At 43.2% G+C, this 12,050-nt stretch overlaps 1 protein-coding gene across 7 annotated transcripts in view; it reads left to right on the top strand.

Annotated features, from left to right (window-relative positions):
- The window catches only part of Nnt (nicotinamide nucleotide transhydrogenase), a 93,400-nt gene that overhangs the window by 68,143 nt on the left and 13,207 nt on the right, over positions 1-12,050 (top strand). For all 7 annotated transcript variants that reach the window (XM_040728836.1, XM_040728830.1, XM_040728832.1 and 4 more), the window contains exon 19: positions 4,814-4,895. In XM_040728836.1, coding sequence (XP_040584770.1) covers positions 4,814-4,895 — 82 coding nt within the window. The remainder of the gene's footprint in view (positions 1-4,813; positions 4,896-12,050) is intronic.

Genomic DNA, 12,050 nt, shown 5'->3' on the forward strand with positions numbered 1-12,050 from the left:
GGGTGTATGTAGCAGGGACATAGACTAGTGTGTGTGTGTGGTGCAGCAGGGACATAGACTAGTGTGTGTTTATGGGGTGCAGCAGGGACATAGACTAGTGTGTGCGTGGGGTGTACGTAGCAGGGACATAGACTAGTGTGTGCGTGGGGTGTATGTAGCAGGGACATAGACTAGTGTGTGCGTGGGGTGTATGTAGCAGGGACATAGACTAGTGTGTGCGTGGGGTGTATGTAGCAGGGACATAGACTAGTGTGTGCGTGGGGTGTATGTAGCACGGACATAGACTAGTGTGTGTGTGGGGTGTATGTAGCAGGGACATAGACTAGTGTGTGCGTGGGGTTTATGTAGCAGGGACATAGACTAGTGTGTGTGTGGGGTGCAGCAGGGACATAGACTAGTGTGTGTGTGGGGTGTATGTAGCAGGGACATAGACTAGTGTGTGTGTGGGGTGTATGTAGCAGGGACATAGACTAGTGTGTGCGTGGGGTGTATGTAGCAGGGACATAAGACTAGTGTGTGTGTGGGGTGTATGTAGCAGGGACATAGACTAGTGTGTGTGTGGGGTGTATGTAGCAGGGACATAGACTAGTGTGTGTGTGGGGTGTATGTAGCAGGGACATAGACTAGTGTGTGCGTGGGGTGTATGTAGCAGGGACATAGACTAGTGTGTGTTTATGGGGTGCAGCAGGGACATAGACTAGTGTGTGCGTGGGGTGTATGTAGCAGGGACATAGACTAGTGTGTGCGTGAGGTGTATGTAGCAGGGACATAGACTAGTGTGTGTGGGGGGTGTATGTAGCAGGGACATAGACTAGTGTGTGTTTATGGGGTGTATGTAGCAGGGACATAGACTAGTGTGTGTGTGTGGTGCAGCAGGGACATAGACTAGTGTGTGTGTGGGGTGCAGCAGGGACATAGACTAGTGTGTGTGTGGGGTGTATGCAGCAGGGACATAGACTAGTGTGTGTGTGGGGTGTATGTAGCAGGGACATAGACTAGTGTGTGCGTGGGGTGTATGCAGCAGGGACATAGACTAGTGTGTGCGTGGGGTGTATGTAGCAGGGACATAGACTAGTGTGTGTGTGGGGTGTATGTAGCAGGGACATAGACTAGTGTGTGCGTGGGGTTTATGTAGCAGGGACATAGACTAGTGTGTGTGTGGGGTGCAGCAGGGACATAGACTAGTGTGTGCGTGGGGTGTACGTAGCAGGGACATAGACTAGTGTGTGCGTGGGGTGTATGTAGCAGGGACATAGACTAGTGTGTGCGTGGGGTGTATGTAGCAGGGACATAGACTAGTGTGTGCGTGGGGTGTATGTAGCAGGGACATAGACTAGTGTGTGCGTGGGGTGTATGTAGCACGGACATAGACTAGTGTGTGTGTGGGGTGTATGTAGCAGGGACATAGACTAGTGTGTGCGTGGGGTTTATGTAGCAGGGACATAGACTAGTGTGTGTGTGGGGTGCAGCAGGGACATAGACTAGTGTGTGTGTGGGGTGTATGTAGCAGGGACATAGACTAGTGTGTGTGTGGGGTGTATGTAGCAGGGACATAGACTAGTGTGTGCGTGGGGTGTATGTAGCAGGGACATAAGACTAGTGTGTGTGTGGGGTGTATGTAGCAGGGACATAGACTAGTGTGTGTGTGGGGTGTATGTAGCAGGGACATAGACTAGTGTGTGTGTGGGGTGTATGTAGCAGGGACATAGACTAGTGTGTGCGTGGGGTGTATGTAGCAGGGACATAGACTAGTGTGTGTTTATGGGGTGCAGCAGGGACATAGACTAGTGTGTGCGTGGGGTGTATGTAGCAGGGACATAGACTAGTGTGTGCGTGAGGTGTATGTAGCAGGGACATAGACTAGTGTGTGTGGGGGGTGTATGTAGCAGGGACATAGACTAGTGTGTGTTTATGGGGTGTATGTAGCAGGGACATAGACTAGTGTGTGTGTGTGGTGCAGCAGGGACATAGACTAGTGTGTGTGTGGGGTGCAGCAGGGACATAGACTAGTGTGTGTGTGGGGTGTATGCAGCAGGGACATAGACTAGTGTGTGTGTGGGGTGTATGTAGCAGGGACATAGACTAGTGTGTGCGTGGGGTGTATGCAGCAGGGACATAGACTAGTGTGTGCGTGGGGTGTATGTAGCAGGGACATAGACTAGTGTGTGTTTATGGGGTGTATGTAGCAGGGACATAGACTAGTGTGTGCGTGGGGTGTATGTAGCAGGGACATAGACTAGTGTGTGTTTATGGGGTGTATGCAGCAGGGACATAGACTAGTGTGTGTGTGGGGTGCAGCAGGGACATAGACTAGTGTGTGTGTGGGGTGTATGTAGCAGGGACATAGACTAGTGTGTGCGTGGGGTGCAGCAGGGACATAGACTAGTGTGTGCGTGGGGTGTATGTAGCAGGGACATAGACTAGTGTGTGCGTGGGGTGTATGTAGCAGGGACATAGACTAGTGTGTGCGTGGGGTGTATGTAGCAGGGACATAGACTAGTGTGTGTGTGGGGTGTATGTAGCAGGGACATAGACTAGTGTGTGTGTGTGGTGCAGCAGGGACATAGACTAGTGTGTGCGTGGGGTGTATGTAGCAGGGACATAGACTAGTGTGTGCGTGGGGTGTATGTAGCAGGGACATAGACTAGTGTGTGCGTGGGGTGTATGTAGCAGGGACATAGACTAGTGTGTGTTTATGGGGTGTATGCAGCAGGGACATAGACTAGTGTGTGTGTGGGGTGTATGTAGCAGGGACATAGACTAGTGTGTGTGTGGGGTGTATGTAGCAGGGACATAGACTAGTGTGTGCGTGGGGTTTATGTAGCAGGGACATAGACTAGTGTGTGTGTGTGGTGCAGCAGGGACATAGACTAGTGTGTGTGTGGGGTGCAGCAGGGACATAGACTAGTGTGTGTGTGGGGTGTATGCAGCAGGGACATAGACTAGTGTGTGTGTGGGGTGTATGTAGCAGGGACATAGACTAGTGTGTGCGTGGGGTGTATGCAGCAGGGACATAGACTAGTGTGTGCGTGGGGTGTATGTAGCAGGGACGTAGACTAGTGTGTGTTTATGGGGTGTATGTAGCAGGGACATAGACTAGTGTGTGCGTGGGGTGTATGTAGCAGGGACATAGACTAGTGTGTGTTTATGGGGTGTATGCAGCAGGGACATAGACTAGTGTGTGTTTATGGGGTGTATGCAGCAGGGACATAGACTAGTGTGTGTGTGGGGTGCAGCAGGGACATAGACTAGTGTGTGCGTGGGGTGTATGTAGCAGGGACATAGACTAGTGTGTGCGTGGGGTGCAGCAGGGACATAGACTAGTGTGTGCGTGGGGTGTATGTAGCAGGGACATAGACTAGTGTGTGCGTGGGGTGTATGTAGCAGGGACATAGACTAGTGTGTGTGTGGGGTGTATGTAGCAGGGACATAGACTAGTGTGTGTGTGGGGTGTATGTAGCAGGGACATAGACTAGTGTGTGTGTGTGGTGCAGCAGGGACATAGACTAGTGTGTGCGTGGGGTGTATGTAGCAGGGACATAGACTAGTGTGTGCGTGGGGTGTATGTAGCAGGGACATAGACTAGTGTGTGCGTGGGGTGTATGTAGCAGGGACATAGACTAGTGTGTGTTTATGGGGTGTATGTAGCAGGGACATAGACTAGTGTGTGTTTATGGGGTGTATGCAGCAGGGACATAGACTAGTGTGTGTGTGGGGTGTATGTAGCAGGGACATAGACTAGTGTGTGTGTGGGGTGTAGCAGGGACATAGACTAGTGTGTGTGTGGGGTGTATGTAGCAGGGACATAGACTAGTGTGTGCGTGGGGTGCAGCAGGGACATAGACTAGTGTGTGTGTGGGGTGTATGTAGCAGGGACATAGACTAGTGTGTGTGTGGGGTGTATGCAGCAGGGACATAGACTAGTGTGTGTGTGGGGTGTAGCAGGGACATAGACTAGTGTGTGTGTGGGGTGTATGTAGCAGGGACATAGACTAGTGTGTGTGTGGGGTGTATGTAGCAGGGACATAGACTAGTGTGTGTGTGGGGTGTATGTAGCAGGGACATAGACTAGTGTGTGTGTGGGGTGTAGCAGGGACATAGACTAGTGTGTGTGTGGGGTGTATGTAGCAGGGACATAGACTAGTGTGTGCGTGGGGTGTATGTAGCAGGGACATAGACTAGTGTGTGCGTGGGGTGTATGTAGCAGGGACATAGACTAGTGTGTGCGTGGGGTGTAGCAGGGATATTCTGTAGCATGAGACTTATTGGGAAATTGAGGAGGGGGTCATTAGATTTTGGGTTTCAAATGCAGGATAATATTTTTCTTTTGAATAAATAAACTTTATTTAAGCTTTAAAAAGTAGCTTTGAATATGTGTTGAAAATCTATGGAAAAATGCAATGAATGCCTGTATGTTCTTGAACAGATTCCCTGGATATTATCGGACCATGTTTTTTTTTTTCTGTCCTATGTTTGATTTCTTTTATTATATTCTGATTATTTTTCACTTTCCCTACTCATCCGAGTTGCTTTCCACCTCCCTTCCCATCTGGATCCACACCCTTTCTGCCTCTCATTAGACAAAAAAAAAAAAAAGGCACAGTAGGGATAATACTAAAATATAAAAAATATGAAATAATAAGAATTTTAAGTTTTTATTTTTCAAAGATTATTTATAATAAATCTGCTTTCATTTGGTCTAGTTAACAGCCTATGTTGGAAGAGAAATATGTTTTCATCAAGAGAGAGGTTTTAATCCATAGATTTAAAAAGTAAAGCCACATTCTTTTGTGTTCTTAATGTCCTGTCTCAGGTTATGGCCTCTGCGCAGCCAAAGCTCAGTACCCCATCGCGGATTTGGTGAAGATGCTTACCGAGCAAGGCAAAAAAGTCAGGTGAGAGCATTGTGTGTAAGTATTTGGCGTGGAAGAGAGGGATGGCTGCCTCTCCAAGTGGCTTTTAAGATGAGTAACGCTCAGTGAAGAGATGAAGTTGTCAAAACGCCTCCAAACCTCTCTCTGCTTAGTGTTATGCTGCTCTGTCTAATAGACTCATTTTAGAAAGAGAAACTTTATTGTCCCAAATTCCAGGATATTTATGAATGGGAATAGCTAGAAATTGTGTTTCTTTGTGCTTTGATTTGGGACAAGGTCATGCCAAGAGTCTGAGTTGCACTAGGTTGTGCTCTTTTTGTTTCAGGCCTCCAAAGAAGTGTTGTGTTTTATTTATTTATTTGTTTATTTGGAGAGTGAGCCCTGTACAAAGCCTGCAGGCTGCTTATAGTTTTGAGGCTGTGTGTAGGAAGGACTGCTGGAATGCTCTTCTGAAGCCGGGAACTTTTTGAAAACTGTACTCTCACTGCTGCTTCTGCCCTTTGCCTTGGGAACATTGGGTGCTCTTGGGCGGGTGTGAAGCCAAGGAGTGGAGGACTGTGCACACCTAGATCATTCCCCATGGGTCTCCAGGAGCACAAAAACAGGGCTTTTGTATGAAGAACTCCATGGCTGTTGCAGTGCTGTGCTTATGTTCTATTCCTCTGAGTCCCCGTTAAGGGACGTTGTTTCTTAGCGTCTACTAAGACAGTGGGAGATCTTGGGGTCTTCCTTCATAGGAACACTGCTGTTCATCTTGTGGGTTCCTTAGCAGTTGAATTGAGTTGGTACCATAAATCACAGACACAAGATAATTCATGGAATGGAGTTAGTTTATTAGGATGTTGATGTCTGTTAATGATAATTCCTTTAAGATGTCAACCTTACGCTTATGTCTTGGGGCAGATGATAAGGAAATAAACCCAACCAGGGGGCCTAGTTCTTGTCAGAGTATCTATGCCAAACTGGATGGAGATTCACTCTCAATACTCGAATGCCCTATCCACTTATAATTATAAAAGAGGCATAGACCATAAAGTCAGAGGTTACTTAGATGGTCTTAGTGTCAGCTGAATTTTCCTTCCTCCTTTCCTTTTCCTTCCTACCCTTTCCTCTATCACTCCTGCCCTGTCCCTTCCTAAAATATGTAGTTGTGTCTTTAAATACAGAAAGAGTCAAGGTGCTTTTTTTGTGGTGGGAGGGACCAACATTGCTGTGATGTGGAGGATTTTCATATTTGGTGATGATCTTAAATAAAATTGAGGATGAGAAAAGTTATTGACTTTTGCTTTTCATCAAAGTATAAAAACAGAACTCATTTTTGGTTACTCATTCTTATTTCTGCATCAGTTATTAAGCTGTCCTTTCTTTTTTGGCCACTGTCTTGCCATTTAAAAGCACTTGCAAGCCTACAAGTGAAAAGGATGTGTTAAAGAGCCTTATCTGATTTTCCTAAAGAAGAAACTACTTTCTTAATGCAATCCATATGCGAACAAGTCCAATATATTAGTAACGCCTCCCATCACCATGTGAACACTTAGAGGGTGAGTGGCAATCATAATAAAACAGAGCATGGAAGGTGGCTTTCATGTTTTGGTTATCGTCAGCGAAGGGAGTCCTTAATTCGGCATACCTCTCTTGTTAATCACTCATCAACCAGGTGAACAAGACAGCTTAGAAAGTCAGTTGTGTGCTAGAGGAGTGTAAAAGTTATACTCTGAAGGGCTGAGGAGGTAGTTTAGTAGGCAAAGTGCTTGTTGCCCTAACATGAGGACCTGAGTTTGATTTTCCACACCCGTGTAAAAAGGTGGGCATGGTGGCCTGTGCTTGTAAGCCTAGCATTGAGGAAGTAGAGACTGATGGACCTAGTACTCATGGACCAGCCGGCTTAGCCTAATTAGCAAGCCCCACTCCTGTGAAGTAAGTTTCTGATACTTGGGTTTGACTTTTGACCTATGTGCATTCATGCATGCACACATGCACGTATCCCTCCTCCCAGAGAAGGTCCTCACGACTGTTGAGTGACTTGAAAGAAGTTAGGGAATTGGATAAGAGAGATGAAGAAGTCTGAAAAGATATCAGGCAAATGAATGTTTAGTTTCTTATCAGGTTAAAATGAGAATTTTATCCGTGATGACATATATAAACTATTGCTGTATACAATGCTTTCTGCCACTCTGCATAGGGAGAGTAATTGTTTAAGGTTTATGAGAGATTTAATTATACATACAAAGGGGGTTCTCAGCTCTAAGTTTTCTTTTACTGAAGTGATTTTCTGCATATAACAGAAACCTTTTCATAAAAAACACCACAGAGTCTTGTATAATTGTTGAAAACACTTGTTAAAAATAATCAAATTTCTTGGTAGCTCATAATGTAGGATCAGAATAAAATTATTGCTCAGTCTGATTTCTCTAGTTGTAAGGCATTAAAAAGACACTGGTTTATGCTCATCTGCCTTTCATATTAAAAATGGAGTTACATGTGATACATTGTATTTTTTACTATTATCAGCATAGGCTTTGGACATGACATTTTGAATGAAATGGAAGGGAACTATTCTTACAAACATGGTGACAGTGGTCTGTCAGACTTCTCCAGTTTAATTTCTGTGTGGATTTTCTGTAATTAGAGGAAATCAGGTAAACTTTGATTTTGCTTCACGTATGTGTTATCCTTTTATAGGAGAAATGAAAATTTGATAAAGCACACACACACACACACACACACACACGCATGCACGCGTGCATATGCTGTAGCTTTTTTTTTTTTAATGAAGAGGCACACGTCTGCGTGAATGAGAGAGGTGGCTGCGGCAGTTACCTCGTCTTTTAATGAAACAAATCTGTATTTACAGTTTGTGGTAGTGGACTCCTTTCATCACTCTGTGCGGCTCCCCCGGTGCTCATTGAGAGCAGCTGCCGAGCCTCTGGTTTAGCAGGTCTTTGTGCCTTGGGACCCCAACATGCCCAGCATCCAGATGTGGTGACATATTCACACACATCCCCTGTGGAAACATGCCAATGTGGACATACGATTGTCATCAATTAGTTACGCCCACGTGGTGCCAGGAGAAATTGCATCTGTCATACAGTCTGTCTGGCTTCATGGCCCACGATTGATTTAGAGACACTACTGTTTCCCTTTACTTAGGCCACAGTCATAACATGTTCATGAAGACTTGAGGTTATAATGAAGCACACGACATTTCATGACAGGAACTCATTTTTGGTCACTGATGTCATGAAAATTTAGTGAGAATCATTTCAGTTGTTCAGCTTAGAAAACTCATGCTGATTTTTGAGCATTTTTTAAAGACAAAAACCTTAGAGTATAAGAGTGCAGGTATTTCTTTTCTCTTTATGTCCCAAATTTTGTATTGATTATACAATAGCCTTTTCAATATAAAACAGTGATAACATTTCTAATGAGTAAATCTTCGAAAGTTGCATTTTTTCTCATTTGTAATTAATAAATACTTGATTTTATTTTCCTAAAGTGTTATTATTTGCATTACTGTAGAAGTCCTTTTGAATTTGTAGAAACACTTTGATTTCTTTAACTATTTGTATGTTGTAGGTTACTTTTAAGTTTAGTTTAATACTATTTGTATGAGTGTTTTGCCTGCATGCATATTTAAACATCACTTGCATGCCTGATGCCTGTGGAGGTCAGAAGAAGGCATCAGATACCCTGGAAATGGAGTTACAGATGGTTGTGGGTCTTGGGAATTAAACCCTGGTTCTCTGGAAGAGCAGCAATGGCTCTTAACTGCTAAGCCATTTCTCCAGCTTTTTTTATTTATGTTAATATTGAGCTGAATCTATCAACAGCTTACCAACAGTATTTTATCTGCTAGGTATTGATAATACAAAGCTATAAAGTTCAGTTCCCTGTCTCATAAATTATAAATATAACTATAAAAACTATAAATAAATGAGTAAATTCCATTTAGTATATGTTAGTAAGAGGAGTAGAGCCAGGAGTATAAAGTAGATACTGCTCAGGGAACATTTTCAATTATCTGTCCTAATAACAGGAACTGTTTTCATTTTCAGGTTTAAAAATAAATGTGTGTGTGTGTGTGTGTGTTTGTTCCACTTCACCTAACACATCAAGTTGCCTATGGTATTTGCAGTTTATTGGTGTTTTATAATTTTATGTCGTATGTCTATAGGTTTAAATGTATGTTTTTTCCCCTAGGAAATCAGTTCTTCAACACACTTAAAGATGATTTCTTTTGTGTCTCTTAACTAGATTCAAATAGACAGAATTCAACTTTCTGTGATGTGCTATGTTTAGGGTACAAAAAAAGCTACCACATATAGATTTGTGGTGTTATAAAGGCACATGCTTCTGAAGGGAATGGAAAGTGGGCCAGGTGAATGATCTAGTAGAGTATTTGAATAAAGATCAACATTATCTAGCAGTCTCATGATAGTTCTGAAGCACTCTTTTCTTAAAGACATGATCATTCATATTTATGATCAATCACTGAACAAATAGTCATGGAGTACTATTCTCGGTCCTGGAGATCGATCAGTGAGTAAAACATTTTTTTCATAGTGCTTACCTTAGTTACTGTTCTATTGCTATGAAGAAACACCATGGCCAAGGCTACTCTTACAAAAGCAAGCCTTTAATTGGGGGGTTGCTTACAGTTTCGGAGGGTTAGTCCATGATCATAATGTCAGTAAGCAGACCGGTGTGGTGCTGGAGCAGTAGCTAAGAGCCTAACATCCTGAGCTACAGGTAGCAGGTGAGAGAGAGAGAGAAGAGAGAGAGAGAGAGAGAGAGAGAGAGAGAGAGAGAGAGAGAGAGAGAGAGAGAGAGAGAGAGAGAGAGAGAGAGAGAGAGAGAGAGAGAGAGAGAGAGAGAGAGAGAGAGAGAGAGAGAGAGAGAGAGAGAGAGAGAGAGAGAGAGAGAGAGAGAGAGAGAGAGAGAGAGAGAGAGAGAGAGAGAGAGAGAGAGAGAGAGAATGGGCTTTTGAAAATATCAAAAACCATTACCTAGTGACACAACCTCCTGCAAGAAGGCCACGCCTCCTAATCCTTCCCAAATAGTTCCACTAACTGGGGACTAAGCACCCAAACATATGAGTCCTATAAGGGCAATTGTTTTTCAAACCACGACAGTGCTTTAGGGCTTTGCATTCACTGAGAGGCTAGGTGGTAGATTCCTGAATTCAGTTCTGAATTGGGAGACATTTATAACTGGAACTTCAGATAACTAACTGAAAAGAGACAGAAGAGAGGTATCATAGATTACTTGGTCAGTTCTAGCTGCAACTGGTAGTGATGACTTAGCTAGTACTTTTGTTACTTTGCTCTTGGCTTGCCTGATTGAACGGGGGCAGGAGGGAGGTTATTTATGCAGTTATGCAAATCAGTAAACCTTTGGCATCAGAGAGGAAGAAGCAGCAAAGCAAGTATATACATTCATGTAGATCTGAACCCTTTGCACAGGCTCATCAGCCGTCCCCCAGATCAAGGGTGTCAGGGAAGAGTTTTGGAAGTCGCAGCTGTCTCTCCAGATTATTTGGCGGTTTATTGTCCTCCACCCTCTCCAGATGGGTGTAGCGAAGACTGTCTGGTAACAAATAATTTCAGGCACTTTGTAATGTCTTCTCTAGGACTCATTCCTTAGAATCGCTACCCCACCCCACCCCACCCCCAGGTATGTCAGCAACTTGAGGAAGAGCACTTCCATAGGATGAAGTCAGTGTTTCTGACCAAGGGGTGGTTTTTGACTTGTAGTTCAAGATTAGTTATTATTAATTCAGTTCATTCTAATTCTTCAATGAGATTCATGTGGACAGAGCAGTGTAAATAAAAGTCCTCTTCTTATTTCATGTTCAGATTCTTCTGTAGCTTGCTTATAATTGTCATTTTACGGTGCTCGTTAGCTATTGCATTCCAAGAACATTCAACAGGATTATTATCCAGGCAAATGGATGAAATTATGTATAATTTTAACTAAACCACTACAATATGCCAGAATGTAATATTCTAGAACATTAGTCAGAAATGGAAGTTTAATTTCCACTCTGATATTACCATTCACAATCTTGTTAATTATTTTGGAAACAGAGAGCGTCAGTAGTTTTGGGAAATTACCACTCTAGACTAGATAGCTGGATTCAGCTCAGGCATAGAAAGGCCAGGCTGCATCACAGTGTTCCTGGTGTGAGAAAGACAGAGGACTGGGTTGACATTCAAATGGGATTTTTGCACCTGATCCATGTGGAAGACTGATTGTCTCTTGAGTAGCCCAATGCTGCATGCTACACGGACAGATGGAAGGCATGTCTGTAGATTGTCAAGTGTTTCTTCACTCATACTCGCAGAACATGGCCCATTATTCTATGTTAGAAAAATTGTGCCCCTGAGACACTTTCATAAGCTCTTTGACTTGCATAACATTTTTTCCTCCCCAAGGAAGGAAAGAATATGGATGAATAACAGATTTCAGAACTAGAGTAGCTCTTAATTGCCTTCAAATGAAGAAAGGAAGGTACAAAGCATTATCCCCATGCTGGCAAGACATAGGAAATTAAATGAAGTATTTCTTTTCATTTGGAATTGTATGAGTGACTTTGTCTGAACTTCTAAGAACACTCAGCATTTTAGAAAGTGCAGTATCTGTTTAGTTTGAGAAACCTCACAGAGAGAGAACAACTGTATGACCTTTTGTGGTGATTGATTTTGATGTACAGGCTGTCTTGTGATGAAGATTATTCATCTCATTACTGTGATTCTCTCTAGATGAAAAGACTAGACCTGCCCAGCTGGTCCTGGTAGTGACCAGAGATGATTTAGATAACATTTACTGTGCTCACCTCATATTTAAAAAGTTTTTTTATTTTCTAACAAATTTGCTAAAATTATTCCTTAAAAAACCTCCCTTTCCTTATGTTTATAAGAGACTTATGATTGTCAGTCAAAAATTCTGACAAGCATTTGATAGACCTAAAGCCCTTTTCTTTTTAGTTAATCGGCCATATTTAACTCTAGCAATAAATTATTTTATTACTTCCAAGGACCCTCCTCAGAATAGGTTATTGTCACATGCAAATAAAGAATACAGAGGTCCTTGAAAGGCCATTTATTGCATTTACTGTGTTTATATAATTGATGTAACTCCAAATAACTGTTTCTTCTCTTAGAGTGACTTTGAGAT

Source organism: Mesocricetus auratus, unplaced genomic scaffold, assembly GCF_017639785.1.
Source record: "Mesocricetus auratus isolate SY011 unplaced genomic scaffold, BCM_Maur_2.0 Super-Scaffold_100020, whole genome shotgun sequence".
Taxonomy (NCBI): Eukaryota; Metazoa; Chordata; class Mammalia; order Rodentia; family Cricetidae; genus Mesocricetus; species Mesocricetus auratus.